Source organism: Juglans regia, chromosome 11 (genome assembly GCF_001411555.2).
Source record: "Juglans regia cultivar Chandler chromosome 11, Walnut 2.0, whole genome shotgun sequence".
Taxonomy (NCBI): Eukaryota; Viridiplantae; Streptophyta; class Magnoliopsida; order Fagales; family Juglandaceae; genus Juglans; species Juglans regia.
Window position 1 is genome coordinate 19,391,451 of NC_049911.1, and position 18,713 is coordinate 19,410,163.

The 18,713-nt window shown below is 33.9% G+C and overlaps 1 protein-coding gene across 1 annotated transcript; it reads left to right on the forward strand.

The window, feature by feature from the left end:
- Nucleotides 1–456: 456 nt before the first annotated feature.
- LOC109005487 (omega-hydroxypalmitate O-feruloyl transferase) lies at nucleotides 457–4,663 on the forward strand. Its single transcript, XM_018984454.2, has 2 exons — nucleotides 457–1,147; nucleotides 3,488–4,663. Exons 1-2 carry the CDS (start codon nucleotides 524–526, stop codon nucleotides 4,400–4,402), a joined length of 1,539 nt encoding a protein of 512 aa, XP_018839999.1. The 5' UTR covers nucleotides 457–523; the 3' UTR covers nucleotides 4,403–4,663.
- The last annotated feature ends 14,050 nt before the right edge of the window (nucleotides 4,664–18,713 follow it).

The following is an 18,713-nucleotide window of genomic DNA, read 5'->3' on the forward strand; positions in this document are numbered from 1 at the left end:
AAATACACACTTAGGTTAAAAATAAAAGATATTTGCAACTGTGAATTAATTCACGGTTGCAAATAACTGCTGTGTATTTGAAAAAAATAAATAAAATAGAAGATTTATATGAAAAAAATAAAATTTTAATATTGAATCACTTTTTTTTTAAAATAATTACGCGATGTTTATACACTTTACGATTATATGTGAAATTACTCTGAGTTAAATTATTCTGAACATGGTTAAACTTTCCAACACAATAATAGTTGATACAGATGATGAGACAAAAAGGCCAAGATCGAATAATAAAAAAGTAGGCACACAGCGACCACACAATACTTGATCTCTCCAACCTAAATGTATAGCCGTTGAATACGCGTACACATGCACACCTCTCTCCTTTATCTATCAAACCTACTCAACCACTTTTGATATTATAGCGCAGCTAGCATTTGCCGGTAGAAATATAAGCAACGGCTCTAGCTACCCACCCACATGGCCGAACTCGTACGCACTTGATCTATTCGTCTGCAAAAACTTCATGATTTTCTGCTTTACAAATTTCACCCTCAAAATAAGTGTGTACGTGGTCTTGATCATTTGCACATATTTTCACAATATATATACACACATACACGCGAGCTTGATCACACATATATATAAGTATATCACAACCCAACAAAACAGGAAACAAAGGGAAAAAACTATGGGAACTCTCTACCAAGAACCCCCATCTCTCCTCCAAGACCTTAAGGTTACCGTCCACAGTTCCTCTCTAGTTTTTCCCTCCCAAGAAAGTGAGAGAAAATCCATGTTCTTATCCAACATAGACCAAGTTCTGAATTTCAGCGTCGAAACAGTACATTTCTTTCCATCCAAGAAAGATTTTCCTCCAGAAGTTGTAGCCGAGAAACTAAAGCACACATTAGCAAAGGCACTGGTTCCATACGATTTCCTTGCTGGGAGATTTAATCGAAACCCAAAAACGGGTCGTCTCGAGATTGATTGCAACGCAGCTGGGGTTGGTTTCGTGGTGGCTTCTAGTGAGTATACACTGGATGAGATTGGAGATTTGGTTTACCCAAACCCAGGTTTTGCACAACTAGTTTGCAAGACTTTAGGATATATCTTGAAGCCAGATGATCAACCACTTGGTATTTTCCAGGTATATATATATATATACATACATACAGATCATATTGCATATATACATAAATATATATATATATATATATATATCAAATTCTGCATATATATATATATTTAATTAGATATTTCAGATCCAATTACTTTCTACCACAAGTAGTACTCATAATTTTATTAGATTTTTAACTCAGCACTAGTACGTGCGTACATAAGATAGTCTTTTTTCGAGGGGTCGTTCCATATATCTATCTGCCATGCATGTGCCTAAAGGTTTATTCATAAATGTCCTTTCTCGTTAGACGTACTTATGTACATGCATGATGCAACTGCAATAATTATTGCCGACCTAATTCTTAGATTTTTTATAATGAGGCGTTAGGTTGCATTTGACGTTGAGTTCAATTTAATTGAGTTCAGTTTTTTTATAAATAATAATGAATTAAATAGTAGAAAGAATTATATAAGATCTATTTAAATTGAATTTAAAATATGTTTAAATATTAAGATGAGTTTAATATTTTTTTATGAGAAATTGAAACAGATTGTAGATCTCACATATAAAGATGTTTTAAGTTAAAAAAGGTTATAAATCTCACATATAAGAAGGTTTTTAGTTGGGATGAATTTAATAATTTAAGAATTGAGTATTTAGATATTAAACTGATCAGTTTAAAATTAAACTAAACTCAACTGAATTAAGCTAAATTTAAAAACAAAACGCATACTTAATCATGCATGTTTCATTACATGCATGATGACTTGCTATTTTATTTCTTGGAAAAGTGGTGTGTAAGCACGAGGTTGTAACAAAATTAGAGGGTAATAATGTCACGGGGCCGGCGAGGGTAACAGTTGAGGGAGCATACATGCATTAAATTATGTACGGCTTGACCTACTTGTGGTCCATTTGAATATAAAAATATTCTTAATTTATATCATTTCATTATTATAATTTTTTTAAATTTTAATATAAAATATAATAAACAATTCAATTTTTTTAAATTTAAAAAAATAATAATATTAAAAATTAATATTCTAATAATATATTATTCAACTCATTTAAAATTATATCATCTTATTTTATTTTATCTCACTATTTAAATGAGGATTAATATTTTTAGATATTTTTATTAATTATTTTGAGTTAATTTAGGAAAATAATTTTACAATTTTAAGATATACAAGACTCGTATATTTCTTTTAAAAAAATAAATAAGTCTGAGTCTGATATGAAAAAAAACTCATTTTTAACAATAATTTATTTATTTATTTTTTTAAGGAGATAACACGATACTTTCATATTCTAAATTGTTTTTTTACATTAATTAAATAAATGTTACAACATTTACTTGCTGGTTAGCCACGTATGCAAATGTCAGATCAAATAATTATTCGTATTTATTTGCTTTTTAAAACACTGTTTTCTCTGAGGAAATTCTATATATAAAGTTGTTCAAGTTTTATTTAATTTTAAACAACTTAATTGTATAATAAAACGTTAGAAACAGACCATACTCAGTAATTAATGTTCATTTTCAGTAACAAGTCAAGCATATATATTACTTATTTTAACCTGATGCACGTACGTACTAGGCTACTAGCTGTGTGGAAAGTTCGTACATTAATCATGAATGGAGATCACCATTGATCAGATCATACTAACATTTGACACAAATCGAAACAAGCAGTTAATTTGTTATTGAGTCCGTACACGAAGTAAAATCAGTTTAGTAGTACTGCTAACATCACTTGACTCTATTAGGCTCCAACTGGCTAGGCTACACTTTATATAATCACTGTATGCATGTGTTGATATAACATTTTTCTTCAATTAATTAGGAAAATTTTAGAACGACACGATTATCGGCCTACTCTTGTCTAGTTTATTGTCGATAGTAATGTTAGGTATAATTATAGAATATGTAAATATAATGTAATTATTTTAAAAAAAATAAAATTTATTATTAAAAATTAATTTTTTTAAATAGATTTTTTTTATTTATTCACTTTGTTAAAAAGTTTGCACGATATTTATGCACTCTATAACGATAAATATTATTTGATATTTTTATTAATTTTTTTATTTTAAAAAATAAATAATTAGTAATTTAAAGATAATAAAAAGTGTTAAAAGGTGCTCAAGTCCAACGTATTTCTTTTGAAAAAATTAGATAAATAAAAAATTCATATTAAATTCTTTTTGTTTTTTTTTTTTGTTTTTAGAAAAATCCATATTAAAAATTGCCGAGACTTGATTACCCTAATAGTGTAATTTCGAATTACTCTTTATAAAATAAGATAGTATTATAGTATATATTTAATCATGCAACGTCTAAGAATAATAAAACGTTCTGTGCAGTTGACGTCATTTAAGTGCGGTGGCTTTGCAATGGGCATCTCAACGAACCATGCAACATTTGATGGCCTAAGCTTCAAACATTTCTTGGACAACCTGGCTTCCCTAGCTTCTGATAAACCCTGCCTTGCTGTCATCCCCTGCAATGACCGTCAACTCCTGGCTGCCCGATCCCCACCGCAAGTCCCATTCTCACACCCTGAGCTGCTCAAGATCCCCCATGGCCAGGAGTCCAACCTTTCTGTCTTTGAAGCCACCCAAGAAGATCTTGCCTTCAACATTTTCCGGCTGACCTCCGGTGATATTGCCACCATCAAGGAGCAGGCCAAAGCCACCAGCGGTGCCGCCAATAATGCCAACACCCGTATCACCGGCTTTAACGTCGTCGCCGCCCATGTATGGCGGTGCAAGGCATTATCCTGCGGCGCGGACAACAATATGGAGAGGCTATCCACCATTCTTTATGCGGTTGACATAAGGCCAAGACTCAAGCCACCATTGCCGTCATCTTATGCAGGGAACGCGGTGCTCACTGCATATGCAACAGCTCCATGCAAGGAGCTAGCTGAAGGGCCATTGGCAAAGCTTGTGGAGATGGTTTCCGAAGGTGCAAGAAGGATGACAGATGAGTATGCAAGGTCTGCCATAGACTGGGGCGAGCTGTACAAAGGGTTTCCCCATGGGGAGTTTTTGGTTTCATCATGGTGGAGATTAGGGTTTGCTGAGGTGAAGTATCCGTGGGGAAGGCCAAGGTACAGCTGTCCTATTGTTTATCACAGGAAGGACATCATTTTGCTGTTTCCTGATATCAATGAAGGTGGTGATGAAAGAGACAGTGGGGTCAACGTTTTGGTGGCTCTCCCTGCTGAGGAAATGAAAAAGTTCCAAAGCCTCTTCCATGAGTTATTGGCAGCTTGAAGGAACTTTATCACATATATATAGCATGTTCTCTTAGATGTGTCTAACTAATTAATGCAAGAGAGTGTTATACTTTAGTATATGTATCTGGTAATATTTAAAGACGTTGGAAGCTAGGTCCATGCATGGTGCTTGGAAAGGACCATATATATAATTTAAATATGTTGGGGAGTACGTAATTGAGTAGTACTGGACTGAAGACTCGGTAATTGTAAGTGAAGGCATTATAAATGACTATGTATACGATGCATGATTCTTGAATTTAAATTTGTATAAAATGCATTAGTTTTATTTGAATTTTTCTCTAGGGAAACATAATATATATAATATATAACTATATGGGCTGGGTTTTAAGAAGCCGACGTGATCAGGATACCCAAATAAAAGCTGAAAATTAAGACCACTCGAGTAGTGTAAAGGAGCTGGCACAAGGGCAATGATCCAAAAATAAAAAGTTAAAAAAGGAGAACATACAGTACAATGGTCAAAGAGGTTGCATGTACGTACGTGGTAACAAAGCGACCATGCATACGTACACAATGGTCAAAGAGGTTGCACGCGGTGGACCCTTAGAGCGGTGAGTATACATAATAATATTGGCACAAGGCTAGCAAGTTCGGAAGAAGCACCGCAACGAATTTGACTTTTAGATCAGAAGAATTTTATTTCATCCCTAAAAGTCACTTTTAGGAACGAAATCCAAACCTCATCCAAAAAAAAGTCCGAATTAATTATAATTACTGTTCAAATGGTAATTTATCGTTCGAACAGTAATATTTAGAGACAAAATCACTTGTCCCTAAAATTGATTATCCATTCGAACAAACTAGCATATTCGTTCGAACTGTGTTAATTCCGTTAGAATGGTACCAAACCTGTTTGAACACTAATAATTTGTTCGAACTATAATAATTTCCATTCGAACTAGAATAGTGTTCGTTCGAACATAAATAATGTTTGTTTGAATGAAAATAAAGTCTGTTCGAACGAAAATATTTCTAGTTTGAATGGTTAAATTTCAGTGAAACTTTTTCGGGATTTGAAACGCGCTAATTTTATGAGATTTTACCATTTGAATTGTTTATTATATCCATTCGAACTATATATGTTAGTTTTTTTCGAATGGTACCAAACCCGTTCGAACAGTAATAATTTGTTCAAACTAGAATAGTGTCTGTTTGAACAAGACTTGTGTCTGTTCCAAAGAAAATACTGTCTATTCGAATGGTAATAGTTTTAGTTCGAACGGTTAAGTTTCAATGTAATTTGATCGGGATTTGGAACATGCTAATTTTTTGAAATTTTACCGTTCCAACATTTTTTAACTTGTTCAAACAATCAATAATATTCTAAAAAATATAAATCCCCCAGACTTTAAGAAGTCTGGAATATTTTACAACTCAGAGAGCTTGAGAGAGAGAGAGAGAGAGAGAGAGAGAGAGACTAGCATACCAAAGATGGGAGAATTTTGGGGGTATTCATGTGAAGTAGGGAATGAGAAGAGTTATTTTTCTTTCAAACAAATGAGATTTTTTTTGTAGTTTGAATATGCATTTTTTTCTGTACTCTACTAATGTTGTTTCTCTTTTTTGTTCTTATAGGAAATGCTTGGTGCTCAAAAATCATTTTTTTGGTTTGTATTTGAGGTATACTTGCATAGATTTTATTCTTATTTTCAATTTTCTTGAAATTTATAAAAGCTTGTTGTTTGCTATAAACGTTGTTTTTATTTTTTTGGTACCTTCCAAGGGAAGATAAAAAGTCCAAGACTTGAATATCTTTGAGTTGAATAGATTGGGGAAGAACAAAAGAACTAAAGTTTCAAACTTGGTCCGTTTCATTATTTTGTATTTTTCGCATGTTCAAGGCTAAGTAAGGAGTTGTACTGTAACCACTGTCAATTAATTTGTTACGGTTAAGAATTTGAGGGGATTTTGTAATGAAGATTTTTTTGTAGCTTTTATATTAGTTTTCTTGATTTTATATGACTATTTGCTGCTAGGTGAAGGCAACAAATGCTTTTATTTTTTAAAAGTACCTACTGGGAGATCAGTTTGCTATGATTGGCACTTTTTGTCACAAACCTCATTTCCTGCATGCGAGATAATTTTGCCGGAAAACACTACAACAAATTTGAGATTTTGGGACGAAATTATTTAGGGATGAAAAAAATTTCGTCCCTAAAAGTCATTTATTGGGACGAAATTTAAATTTCGTCCTAAAAAATTGATGACTTTACAAAATCGTTCAAATGTTAAAATAACCGTTCGAACAGAATTTTCTGTGACAAATTAAATTGTCTCAAAAACTTTTTCCCATTCGAACATCAAAAAATACGGAACAGTAAAATTTGGCAGTGAATTAATTTATTATGCCGGGGAAAGTTCAAAAACGTTCGAACTATAATTTGTTGTGTTCGAATGGAAAATATTTGGTGGCAAATCCTGGCAAGAAGGTTTCTAAACCGTTCGAACAGAATATATTTAGTTAGAACATATTCAAGCACCACATTTATACATTCGAAGGTATAATATTAATCTCGGTACAAAACTCAAAATATAAAAAATATGTATCATATATACAAATTCATTAATTAATTTTATGTAATTAATTTTAAAATATTTTAATGATTTCTTTTATGTTAAATAAGATTTTTAATTAAATAAATATTATCAACCACATATATATTAATCAACCAAATAAAGCAAATTATCAAAGCGCCATAAATATTGTTCATAACTATAACAAAATAAAATATAAATAAAAAATAGAAACTACTGTGTTGCGAGGTCTCTACACACATCCTCGACTGTAGCTAATTGTGTCTCTACCTGTGTCAGTCGAGTACTGAGCGTGACCTGAGTTGCATTATTGGCATTAATCGCTGTACGTAACTCATTAACCTCTGTACGTAACCCAGAGACGGTAGCCATAATCTCTGTAAGCAATTTAGACATTGCAGTATGCACTGCATCAATCACTGCTGATGTGTGTACGCCGATCTCAACATGCAATATGTCAGCCATCTCCTCGCGAATAGATGTGCATGATGCCTCAGTTTGTGTAGATGTCTCACTAGCCGATACTCCAGTATCTCCCAGCTGTGCATCTCTCTAAATCTCAACCCTGTCAGGAACAGCCCCACGAAAACGAAATCTAGAGTGTCCCGTGCTCCGTCGTGACAGGGTGGTGCTGTTGATCGGTGCCATCGGAAATCAGGAACGCTCGGCAGGTTCGGACACGACCCCAACATGTAGCAAAAATCGAGTGATGAGGATCCCAAACGGTAGTATATCTGTCGTAATGAACCGTGCCTCTGATTGGATCCTCTCAAATATATAACCAACGAGGTCGATCGGGATGCCACGAGCGACCCGTATCATAAATCTCATTCGATCCATGCCGACCTCGGTCTTGTGCTGCTGTGGGTCAATATTGTTGGCAATGATCAAATTCATGATCTTGAAGAAAGAAGATAAATCTGCCTGCCTAATACTCTTCGTCCCATCGTACACTGGAGCATCTGGACCAACAATCAAGTCTCTGACCACATGATCAGCAAGTGTATCGATCTCATCTGTGTAATCTAGTCCCTCGTCTTGAGACATAGCTGCATCACCTGAAGGATCAAACTCTCTAGGCGGCAGGTTTGGATAGGCATCAAGAAGCCTATGAATACCCAGATATGCAGCGAGTCCGTCCGTTGAAAATATAACAGGAGCTCCTCAGACACAGATCCTGTATGCCCCTCCATCATCTAGGCTGGCAGTACGAGCTCTTTATAGAACTCAGTAACGATCTCAATGAAGGAAACGAGCTCCATTCCTTTTTCTTGCTGATCTAAGATTGGTGCCCAACCACCACCATTGAATACTGATGGGAGGGAATGACCCTCCCATATAAGAGCTACAAAATCAAACAGTTTTACCTGTCGCTCAAGTAAAAAAATCCGCTCTCGAGCTGTTTGGATAGAAGGATCTCCTGATCTACCACGTTTACGGCCCCGATAAGACATTATTATGATCCTGAAATTTTAAAAATAAAATATACATTCAACATTAGTGATAAAATCTAATTACGACTAAAAGATTTATAAAATTATATACTAATAGTAATTTAATAAATTAATTGATAGAACTTATAATCAATTAAACGATGAAAACAATTTAATAAGCTAATACAATGTAAATGGACTGAATTTAATAATTCGCATTCGAACGCCTAAATATATGGTCGAACGGACCATTAAGAACGTTCGAACATTTAAAAACTATTCGAACGGACAGGTTAAATTGTTCAAACGGAAACCAGATCTAACTCCGCCATGGCTGAGTCAACTCAGCGGCCATGAAATCACCCAAAATAGCATCGATTCCATGGTTTCTTCGACAAAAAACATAATACTCTTCATTTCTAAACATCCTACGGTAGATTTATGATGTTCTAAGGTGACTATTGATGAAAAAATCTAATTTAAAAAAAAAACAAATAAAACCATAAAATTATAAAATAAACGGTAAAATGAGTTTGAAAATACATACCTTCACTTGGGAGGAAAAGTGATTGACGTAGGTGCTGATTTCGGCAGCAGACGGCGGCGATTGTAGTGCGTTCAAACGTTTTCTTGCTTTTTCAAGCGGAGGGGACTGTGGCGTGAGATAAATATCTGCCCGCGATAACTTATACGTGCATAATCGTTCGAACGTTAAATATTGACGTTCGAACATTAATATGAAACCGTTCGACCGTTAATATTTCACGTTCGAACAGAAGTTTTTTAAGTTTAGTAAAAATTATATTAAATGTATATTATATTTATAATCCTATAAATTAATATAATATATATACTATTATAGTAGATTATATATACTGTAATATATATGTAATATTATAATATATATTATGATAGTAGAATACTTTAAATGAAAACATAATAACTTATATGTATTTTTTTATAATATAATAGTAATATATCATAATACTTTACTATCAAAGTGTTATATATGAGGTTGTAATATATATATTGTACTAATGATAGCATATAGTACTATATGGTATGAGTTTATACTTAACTGATATATGTCATTCTATATATTCCATAATACTTTACTATATAAGTTATATATGATACTATTCAACATATATATATATATATATATATATATATAGTATAGTTTACTAATATACTATCATCTTATAAATTTCTCTATACTTTATTATGTGACCTTAGTATATTTGAGGCTATATATATGTGAATATATATTACTAATACATATGATCTTACTAATACATATGATAGTATAGATCACTATATATATGATAGTATATATTACTATATATACTATATATTTAGTATAGATTACTATATATATGGTAGTATATATTACTATATATATGATAGTATATATAACTAATACATATGATCTTATAGTACTTTTCATTTAATGGTGAAAAAAATTATATTTAAACATAAAGGTTATGTGTTCAAATGGTACTCGTAAACCGTTCGAATACATATGTGGCATTTGAACGTATGAAACAAACATTCGAACGGATTATTACAATGGTGGGAAAACATCCCGCCAATTAAAGACTGCTGGATTACCGTTCGAACGTAATTTGTTATAGTTCGAACGGATTATTGCAGTGGTGGGAAAACATCCTGCCAATTAAAGACTGCTGGATTATCGTTCGATCGTAATTTGTTATAGTTCGAACGGATTATTGCAGTGGTGGGAAAATATCCCGCCAATTAAACTATAGTATCATCTAATATGTCTATATATATTAATGTTGTTCTTTTATTCAAAGGTATAATGAAAAAAATAATATTAATAAACATTTACAATACCGTTCGAACAGTTAAAAATAAAAGTTCAAAAGGTTTATTTTCGAGCGGGAATAATTCAGTAACGTTTAAACATACTATTTATACGTTCGAACGTGAAAATCTAGGAGGGAATTCTCCCGCTAAATATTTTCACGTTCGAACGGTTAGTAAATAACCGTTCGATTATGAAATCTTTTGCAAAAATACGACAGAACCTCACAATATTTTTGTTCTCCTCCCTCGTTCTCCTCCTGCGCGCCCTAGCTCTCAGTGCCGAAGTTTACCCTCTTCGCGTACCAGAGGTATTCTTCCTCAAACTAGCCCCCAAACTCAAAACAATTTCCATCTCACTCAATTATTCTCGAATTACTACTTGTAGGGGAGCTCCTTCGCACGACATATCACCATCTCCTTCTCTTTTCATCTCCAAAAATTTAGGTATACTTTTTATATTCTCATGCATAGTTTGAACTTAATATTTTGTAATGTTAGAGATTTGTAAGCTTTGATATTGTTGTTTGTGTTGCTGTGAGTTTGTGAAGACGACTGAAATTTTGGCGTTGTTGAAGACGACTGAAATCTGGAACGAATACGTTCGAACGGTTAGGATTACCATTCGAACATATTTATTATGTTCGAACATAGGTTAGTACCGTTTGAACGTAAACATTACATCAATGTATTTACATTTAGAATACAAATATATAAGGATAGTTGTAAATTATATGTACTACTAAATCTTTAAATTAAAATACAAATAAGTAGGATTAAATATCACTTAAATAGTTAATTCTAAATTAATAAAATTAATATTTAAATTAAAATACAAATAGTTAAGATTTAATAATATTTAAATACTTAATTCTAAATTAATAAAATGAAGTTTGTAAATTAAAATAGAACTAAATCTTTAAATTAAAATACAAATAGTTAAGATTTAATAATACTTAAATACTTAATTTTAAATTAATAAACTAATATTTAAATTAAAATCTAGAATAAATCTTGAAATAATACCTACTAATTAGGCTTTTCTTGTATTGCTGTATAAATAATATGTTGTTATTGTTTGACATATGTTAGCATATCTTGCTTTGTTTGTTCATCAAAATAAACGTTAGACCCGTTTGAGAGTTATCAATCCGGATGAATGCTTGATTGATAACTCTTGAATTGTCCAGAGTGAACAATTTGGGATTGTAAGATCATTCTCGCAAACTATAGAACTATATCTGTTTTCGTCCAACATTATGATTTTGGTAGATTCATCCATTGTTCTCTGAATATGCAGTTTCGGTGATGGTGCAACGACATGTTAATCGTTAGTGCACACAACCAAACGAGCATATTTGGAGAACTATGGGGAGATGCTACCGAAATTTTGTTGGACGTGACAGATAATAGATCATAGGTTGGCGACTATGATCTTACAATCCTGAAAGGGATAGGACCAACTACCCGGTGAAAGGTGGCATACTCATTGATTGGTACATGATACATGATTGTTTGCTGATGCACACATGATTGTTTGTAATGAATATAGTCGGCATGGATAAGAGTTGGATGAGAGTTAGCGATCGATTGGGTCAGAATTACAATGTATATGCTGAAGGTGTTAAGAAATTCTTGGAGTTTGCATTGGGTACATGTGATAGTGATGGGCGTATCAGATGCCCATGCAGAGAATGCAGGAATTTGCGTTCTCATAAGATAGACTTGGTGAGAGAGCATCTGTTTGTCAAAGGTATTGATAAGGGTTATACTGATTGGGTCTTACACGGCGAACCATATCCAACTTCATTTGAGGCTCCACATGAAGAAGAAGATATCGATGAAGATGTACAACCAGAGATTTTGGAGATGAATACGATGAGGATATGGAGCAAATGTTAGGTGACATTGGTGCAAGAATGTTTATGGATGAAGGTGACACAAACACATCAAGCTCAAATGGTGGGGGCCATAACACTTTTGCACGCTTGTGGAATGATTCACAGCGTGAGCTATATCCAGGATGCAGAAGACACAGTAAGTTGTCATTTATCATAAGATTGCTACACATAAAATCAATGTGTCGATTATCTATTAAGGCAGTCAATATGTTACTTGAGCTGTTTAAAAAGGCACTACCGACAGCCAATACTTTACCTCGTAACTTCTATGAAGCAAAAAAGTTGAAACGAGAACTCGGATTTGATTACAACGTAGTACATGCATGTAAGAATGACTGCATATTATTTTGGCGAGAGAATGAGCAGTTGAACGAGTGTCTTATGCCACTTTCCACTTTCCACGAGTCAAGATGGACATCGGACAAGGCAAATGTTCCACAAAAGGTCGTACGCCACTTTCCATTGATACCTAGATTATAACGATTATTTATATCACGCGCAACAGCTGTAGACATGACATGGCACTCATCTGACAGAGTAAGGAACGATGATATTTTGTCACATCTTGCTGACTCCCAGGTGTGGAAGGAATTTGATCAGGAACACCCATGGTTTGCTGAAGAACCGCGTAATGTAAGACTTGGGTTGTCAACAGATGGATTTAATCTGTTTGGGAACATGAGTACTAGTCATAGTACTTGGCCAGTTGTACTTATGCCGTATAATCTACCACCGTGGAAGTGTATGAAAGATCTATATTTCATGATGAGTTTGCTCATCACAGGTCCGAGGTCACGGAAAAATGATATAGACATACACTTACAGTCATTGATTGCAGAATTGAAAGATTTGTGGGAGAATGGGGTTGTCACATTTGATTCGTCAACAGGCAAGTCATTCAAGATGCATGCTGCGGTGTTGTGGACAATAAATGATTTTCCCGCTTATGAAAATTTGTCAGGTTGGAGTACTAAGGGAAAAATGGCATGTCCAACTTGTAACAAACATACCAAATCTGAATGGCTTACGTATGGGAGGAAATTATGTTTCATGGATAATCGTCGATTTTTACCTAGTGACCATAGATGGCATGGAAATTCTAGAATGTTTGATGGAACTGTTGAATAGGGCCAACCTCCACCATATTTTTCTGGCGAAGATGTACTTGCACAATTTATAGATGTTGGTTGTAATGAATTTGGTAAAAAACAACGAAAGAGAAAACGAGCTACGAATGAGTTGAATTGGACAAAGAAGAGTATATTTTTTGAACTCCTGTACTGGTCGAAATTAAAATTGCGGCATAGCCTTAATGTTATGCATATTAAAAAATATATATGCGAATCCGTATTGGGAACATTGATGTCAATTGAAGGAAAAACAAAGGATACAATAAACTCAAGGAAGGATTTGAAGTGGTTGGGAATAAGACGGGAAATGCAATTGCAAGAAATTGTTTCGTCTGTCTACATGCCGATTGGGTGCTATACATTGTCCAGGAATGAAAGGGTTACATTTTGTGAGTGGCTAATGAAGATAAAATTATCGGACGGTTATGCCTCGAATCTAACAAGGTGTGTGAGAACAAATGATTGGAAAATAATTGGATTAAAAAGTCATGATTATCATGTTTTCTTACAGCATATCTTGCCTATTGGTATCCGTGGGTACTTGACCATAGATGTACACGTGGTTTTGACTGAGTTGGGTGCATTTTTTAAAGACTTATGTGCTAGGATGTTGAATGTAGAAATTTTGGATCGAATGGAACGAGAAATTGCCATAATATTGTGTAAGCTAGAAAGTATTTACCTACTGTCATTCTTCGACATCATGGTTCACCTAGCCGTTCATTTGCCACGTGAGGCTCGGCTTGCAGGACCAGTTCAATATAGATGAATGTATCCCATTGAATGATTTCTTGGAAAGTTGAGACGTACAGTGGGTAACAAGACCCGTCGAGAAGGATCAATTGCAAAAGCATATATTGACGATGAGTGGCATACCTTCTGTTCCAAATATTTCCACGGAGTTGACACTCGGTTTAATCGGCCAGAAAGAAACTTTGACATTGACCGAGCAAGACAACGGAATGTGTTTTCTGTGTTTTCCCAACAAGTTCGTCCAATTGGTGCAGTGCGTGGTTATGACTTGTGTGGAAGAGAGTTCGAGAAAGCTCAGTGGTACATGCTGAACAATTGCCCTGAGATAGAGAACTACTTGAAGTAAGTTTTAACTTTTTCTTCATTTAAATTCCCTCATTTACTTTTAAAAAAGTCTAAGAATATAAAAGATTTGTGGTAATCATCAATTTCAGTGATCATATTAATGTGCTCAATGAATTGAGAGTAAATGATATAAACCAGAAACATGAAGAGGAGTTCCCGAGATGGTTTGAAGAACGGGTAATGACATTACATATGCTTTACTCAATAACCAATCAAAAAATATTAATTTCAATTTTGATATAGTATATGCTTTACTCAATATGTAGGTTGTACAAATGTATGCGAATAATCCAAATGATATATCGGATGAACTATATGCATTGGCGCAAGGCCCATCGATACGCGCTGCTCGATATTCTGTATGTATTTCTCGGAGAAGTAGGTATCACACAATGGATCAAGATTGTTATAGGAAAACCCAAAATAGTGGTGTCCTAGTCGAAGGAAGTCATGATGGAGAAAATATTGATTTCTATGGGGTTATTGTCGATATAATTGGAATGAAATATTTGGGAGAGCTTGCGGTGTATTTGTTTAAGTGTGATTGGTGGGATTTAAGCAATCCTTGTACTGGAGTCCGTGATGATGAATATTTTTTGAGTGTTAATACATCAAAAAATTGGTATGAAGATGATCCTTTTATTTTGGCTTCTCAAGCATCTCAAGTATTCTACTTAGATGACTCGAAATTAGGAAATCAAAGGTGAGTAGTACCAAAATATTCTCCAAAAAATATATATGATGTTATCCCTCAAGCGGAAGGACAAGATGAAAAAGAAGATGACTCCTCTACTCAAGAAGCATACCAAGAGAGTCAACTTGCCTTAAATTTGTTTGTGGATTTGAGCCAGTATGAGATGATTTCATTAAATAGAGAAGATATTGAGGCTGAAATTGTTGATGCGACAGTTGAGCAAAATGTTGAATCATCTGAAGTATCTACAGATGATGAGAGCGAATTGTCAAATGAAACTGATACAGATTATGATTGACCAATTATGTGTTAACATTACACTTGATGACAAATATTTTACTTATTGAATGTATCAGTAGTTTGAAATTATGCCGCCAAAGAGGAAGGAAGTTCGCAACCCATTTCCACCTGTTCCTAGCTCTCCTTCAGACTTACCATTAGAGATTGACTCTACAGAACAAGGTAAAAATCTAATACTCATAAAAGTTATTAATTAAGGTTCTATAATAGACATATAAATGAAATTGATTACAATGTTATATTTTATAGAGTCTACAGTACAATCTCTTCAAGGTCAAGGCACCACTAGAGGGGTGACATTGGAAAAATATCGGAAGGTGGGTAAGATCAAGATTAACATTCCTGACGAACATACCGGGGGTGAAGGACAACCAGCAGCTTGGCTTGCATCGCATGTGGGTGCTCTTACACGAACTTACGCACCTTTGGCAACGACTTCATGGAAGAAAGTCCCCCAAGATGTTAAAGAGCTTATCAAGAAGCGTTGTTTGGTAATGTTTAAAACATTGATTTAGTAGAATAAATTTCTATATTTTACTTAAATTTAGAATATTATAAATGATAATGTGTTTGTGACTATTTTTTTCAAGGATGATTTCGAATTAAATTTTGGTCGGAGAGAGGAGTATAAGACTGTGGAAGAGTTTATGGGTAATGCATTCCGCAAATATAAGGCGAGGTGTCATGAGCATTATAATACGTTTGAGAAGAAGGAAGATGCACGCCAACATCCTTTTTAGGATGTCCGACCTTCTGAGTGGGAAAAACTTTGTGACATGTTTGAGGATCCATCATATCAGGTATAATTAAATTTAATTATTTTACTTGTCTTATTTGTCATTCCGCTTCATAATATTTTCAATTTCTTTACAGGAGCGAAGTTCTATAAACAAAACAAATAGATCAAAATTGAAGATTAATCATCATGTAGGCTCAAGATCTTTCCATCACCTTTCTAAGAAATTGGTATTACTATTTTTTTCCTCGATATAGTTAATTATTTGGATGAATCATAATGACTTTATATCTTTACACATTTATTGTAGCAAGATTCAGATACTAATTATGATCTGACAAAATTATATGCTGCATCGCACACTGATCGTAATGGAGAGTGGACTCATCCTGATGCCCGTGAAAATTATGTAAGTATTATAACCTATTTTAATTAAATATATTAGAATATTTATGAAGATATTAATTCTTTATCTTATATATGTCTAGGATAAAATGGTTGCCCTACGTGCTAAATCTGTGTCAGATCAAAATTCTTCAACAAGTGATATTGATATTTTTACACAAGTCTTGGGTTAACGTTCAGGATATTTGAGGGGTTTGGGTCGCTGTGTAAAGCCTGGTCCCTCTTCCTCTTCTTTTGGGAATGCATCTATGACTTCTATAGCGCTAGAGAATGCGAATTCCAGAATCGAAGAATTGACTGCAAGGCAGTATGAGTTAGAGGCTCAATTGGCAAAACAAGCAGATATGGAGATGCACCTCAAACAACATGAAGAACAACAAGAAGAGTTCAGAAGACAGATGCAACTCCAAATGTAGCAGCTTATGCAACAGTACAGGCCTCTAAGCAACTGATGGCTTTTTACGTACAGATTTTGGGATTATCTATTTATGTACGAACAATGCCTGTCTCGACTATTATTCATTTTGTTTGTGCTTATTATAACACTTTTGTGAGTGTTAAACAGTTTCTAATGTATTTTTTCAAATATTATGAATGTCTATTTGATTTTCTATTATTGATTTAAATTAAAGAGATTTCGTTCGAACAAACATAAAACGTTCGAACTCTATGTTCGAAAGACAATAGCATTCGAACGTTAACATAATGTTCGAATGAAATTTATGTTCGTAGAGTTCGAACATTCACACAACGTTCGAACGTCATTTATTTCAGTCGTGTTCGAACATAAACTATACCGTTTGAACCCATATACCGTTCCACCTGCCCATTTAATGTTTGAACACAAAGATAAATTCATACCGTTCGAACATATTTCGTAATCGTTCAAACACATCACTACTGTTCGAACTTAAAATTTTTTCCGTTCGAACGATATTCTGGAACAAATTTCAACCATGACAAAAAGAAATTTCCGTTCGAACACGTTCAAACGGTTTCCTTCAATTTCATCCCAAAAGATATTTTTTGAGACGAAAGGGTGATTTTCGTCCCAAAATACCTTTTGGCACAGTGATGTTGGAACGACCTTGGGACGAATTTTTTTTGTCCCAAAAATTTTTCTGGGACTAAATTGGGGTCTTTTGGGACGAAAAGTTTCGTCCCAAAAAGACCTTTACTGTTGTAGTGAAAGGACTTTTGCGGCAAATATTTTCGGTGCATATAGTTATTTGCGACGTTTTTAATCGTGGCAAATGACTATTTGTGACTAGCTCTCCAAAACAAAAATCCATTCTATTATGACTATTAGGGACAAAAAAAATTTTGTCCAGAAAGAAAATTCATTTGAACACTTTAGAATGGAAATGACAAATTTTGTCTCAAAAAATAATTTTTTGGACGAACGAAAAGTTTCATCCCATAAAACCTTTTGAGACAAATTAGAGACAAGAAAATTTTGCTTCAAAAAAATTTTAGAGACAAAATCGAAACCTTTTGTGACAAAAAATTTTGTCCCTAAAAAGTAAATTTGTTGTAGTGAAGTACGAGGAGGCTGCTTTAATGGAAGGTTACATAAGGCCCGCGGCATTCATCACTCTTGATCGTCAGGAGATATAGAACGGGTTATCATCTTGTAACTTAGTAACTTGAGCTAGCATGGAGTCTCTCACTGCCAATTACTTATATTGGTAGTAAATAACTGCATGCTCACCTTATCTTTGCCTTGCAAGACCCATGCATGCAACGGGCTTCGAAGACTAGCCAGATCATAATCTGGAATGAGGTCAAATTTTTCTATGATAAATATATATCATGTTCTTAAAAGTTCTAGCAATTTGTACAGTTTTAAATTAGCTAGGGCAAATCTTTCAATAATAAATATATTGTAGATGCAAAAGTTTGGTTAAGACTAGGTGACTAAGTTGATAAGTTTGGATATGACTAAGTGAATAAGATGACAGAGTTTATCTTATATTTGGTTTTGTAATTTGAATGAATGTAAAACACTTTGACTTTATCTATGACTATTTTCATTTTATCTAGAGGTTGTTAGGAAGTATTTTAGATAAGTCAAAAGTGTAGAAGTTAAGTTCCAAGAGATAGATCTTATCCAGAGAAGAGTGTGAATGTGAAACTGTCAATGCTGAGAACATAAGTATTAGGTGCAAGCAAAATACGTCAGTAGAGTTCTATTGCGAGTGAAATTTGTAACACCCTGGTCTAGCA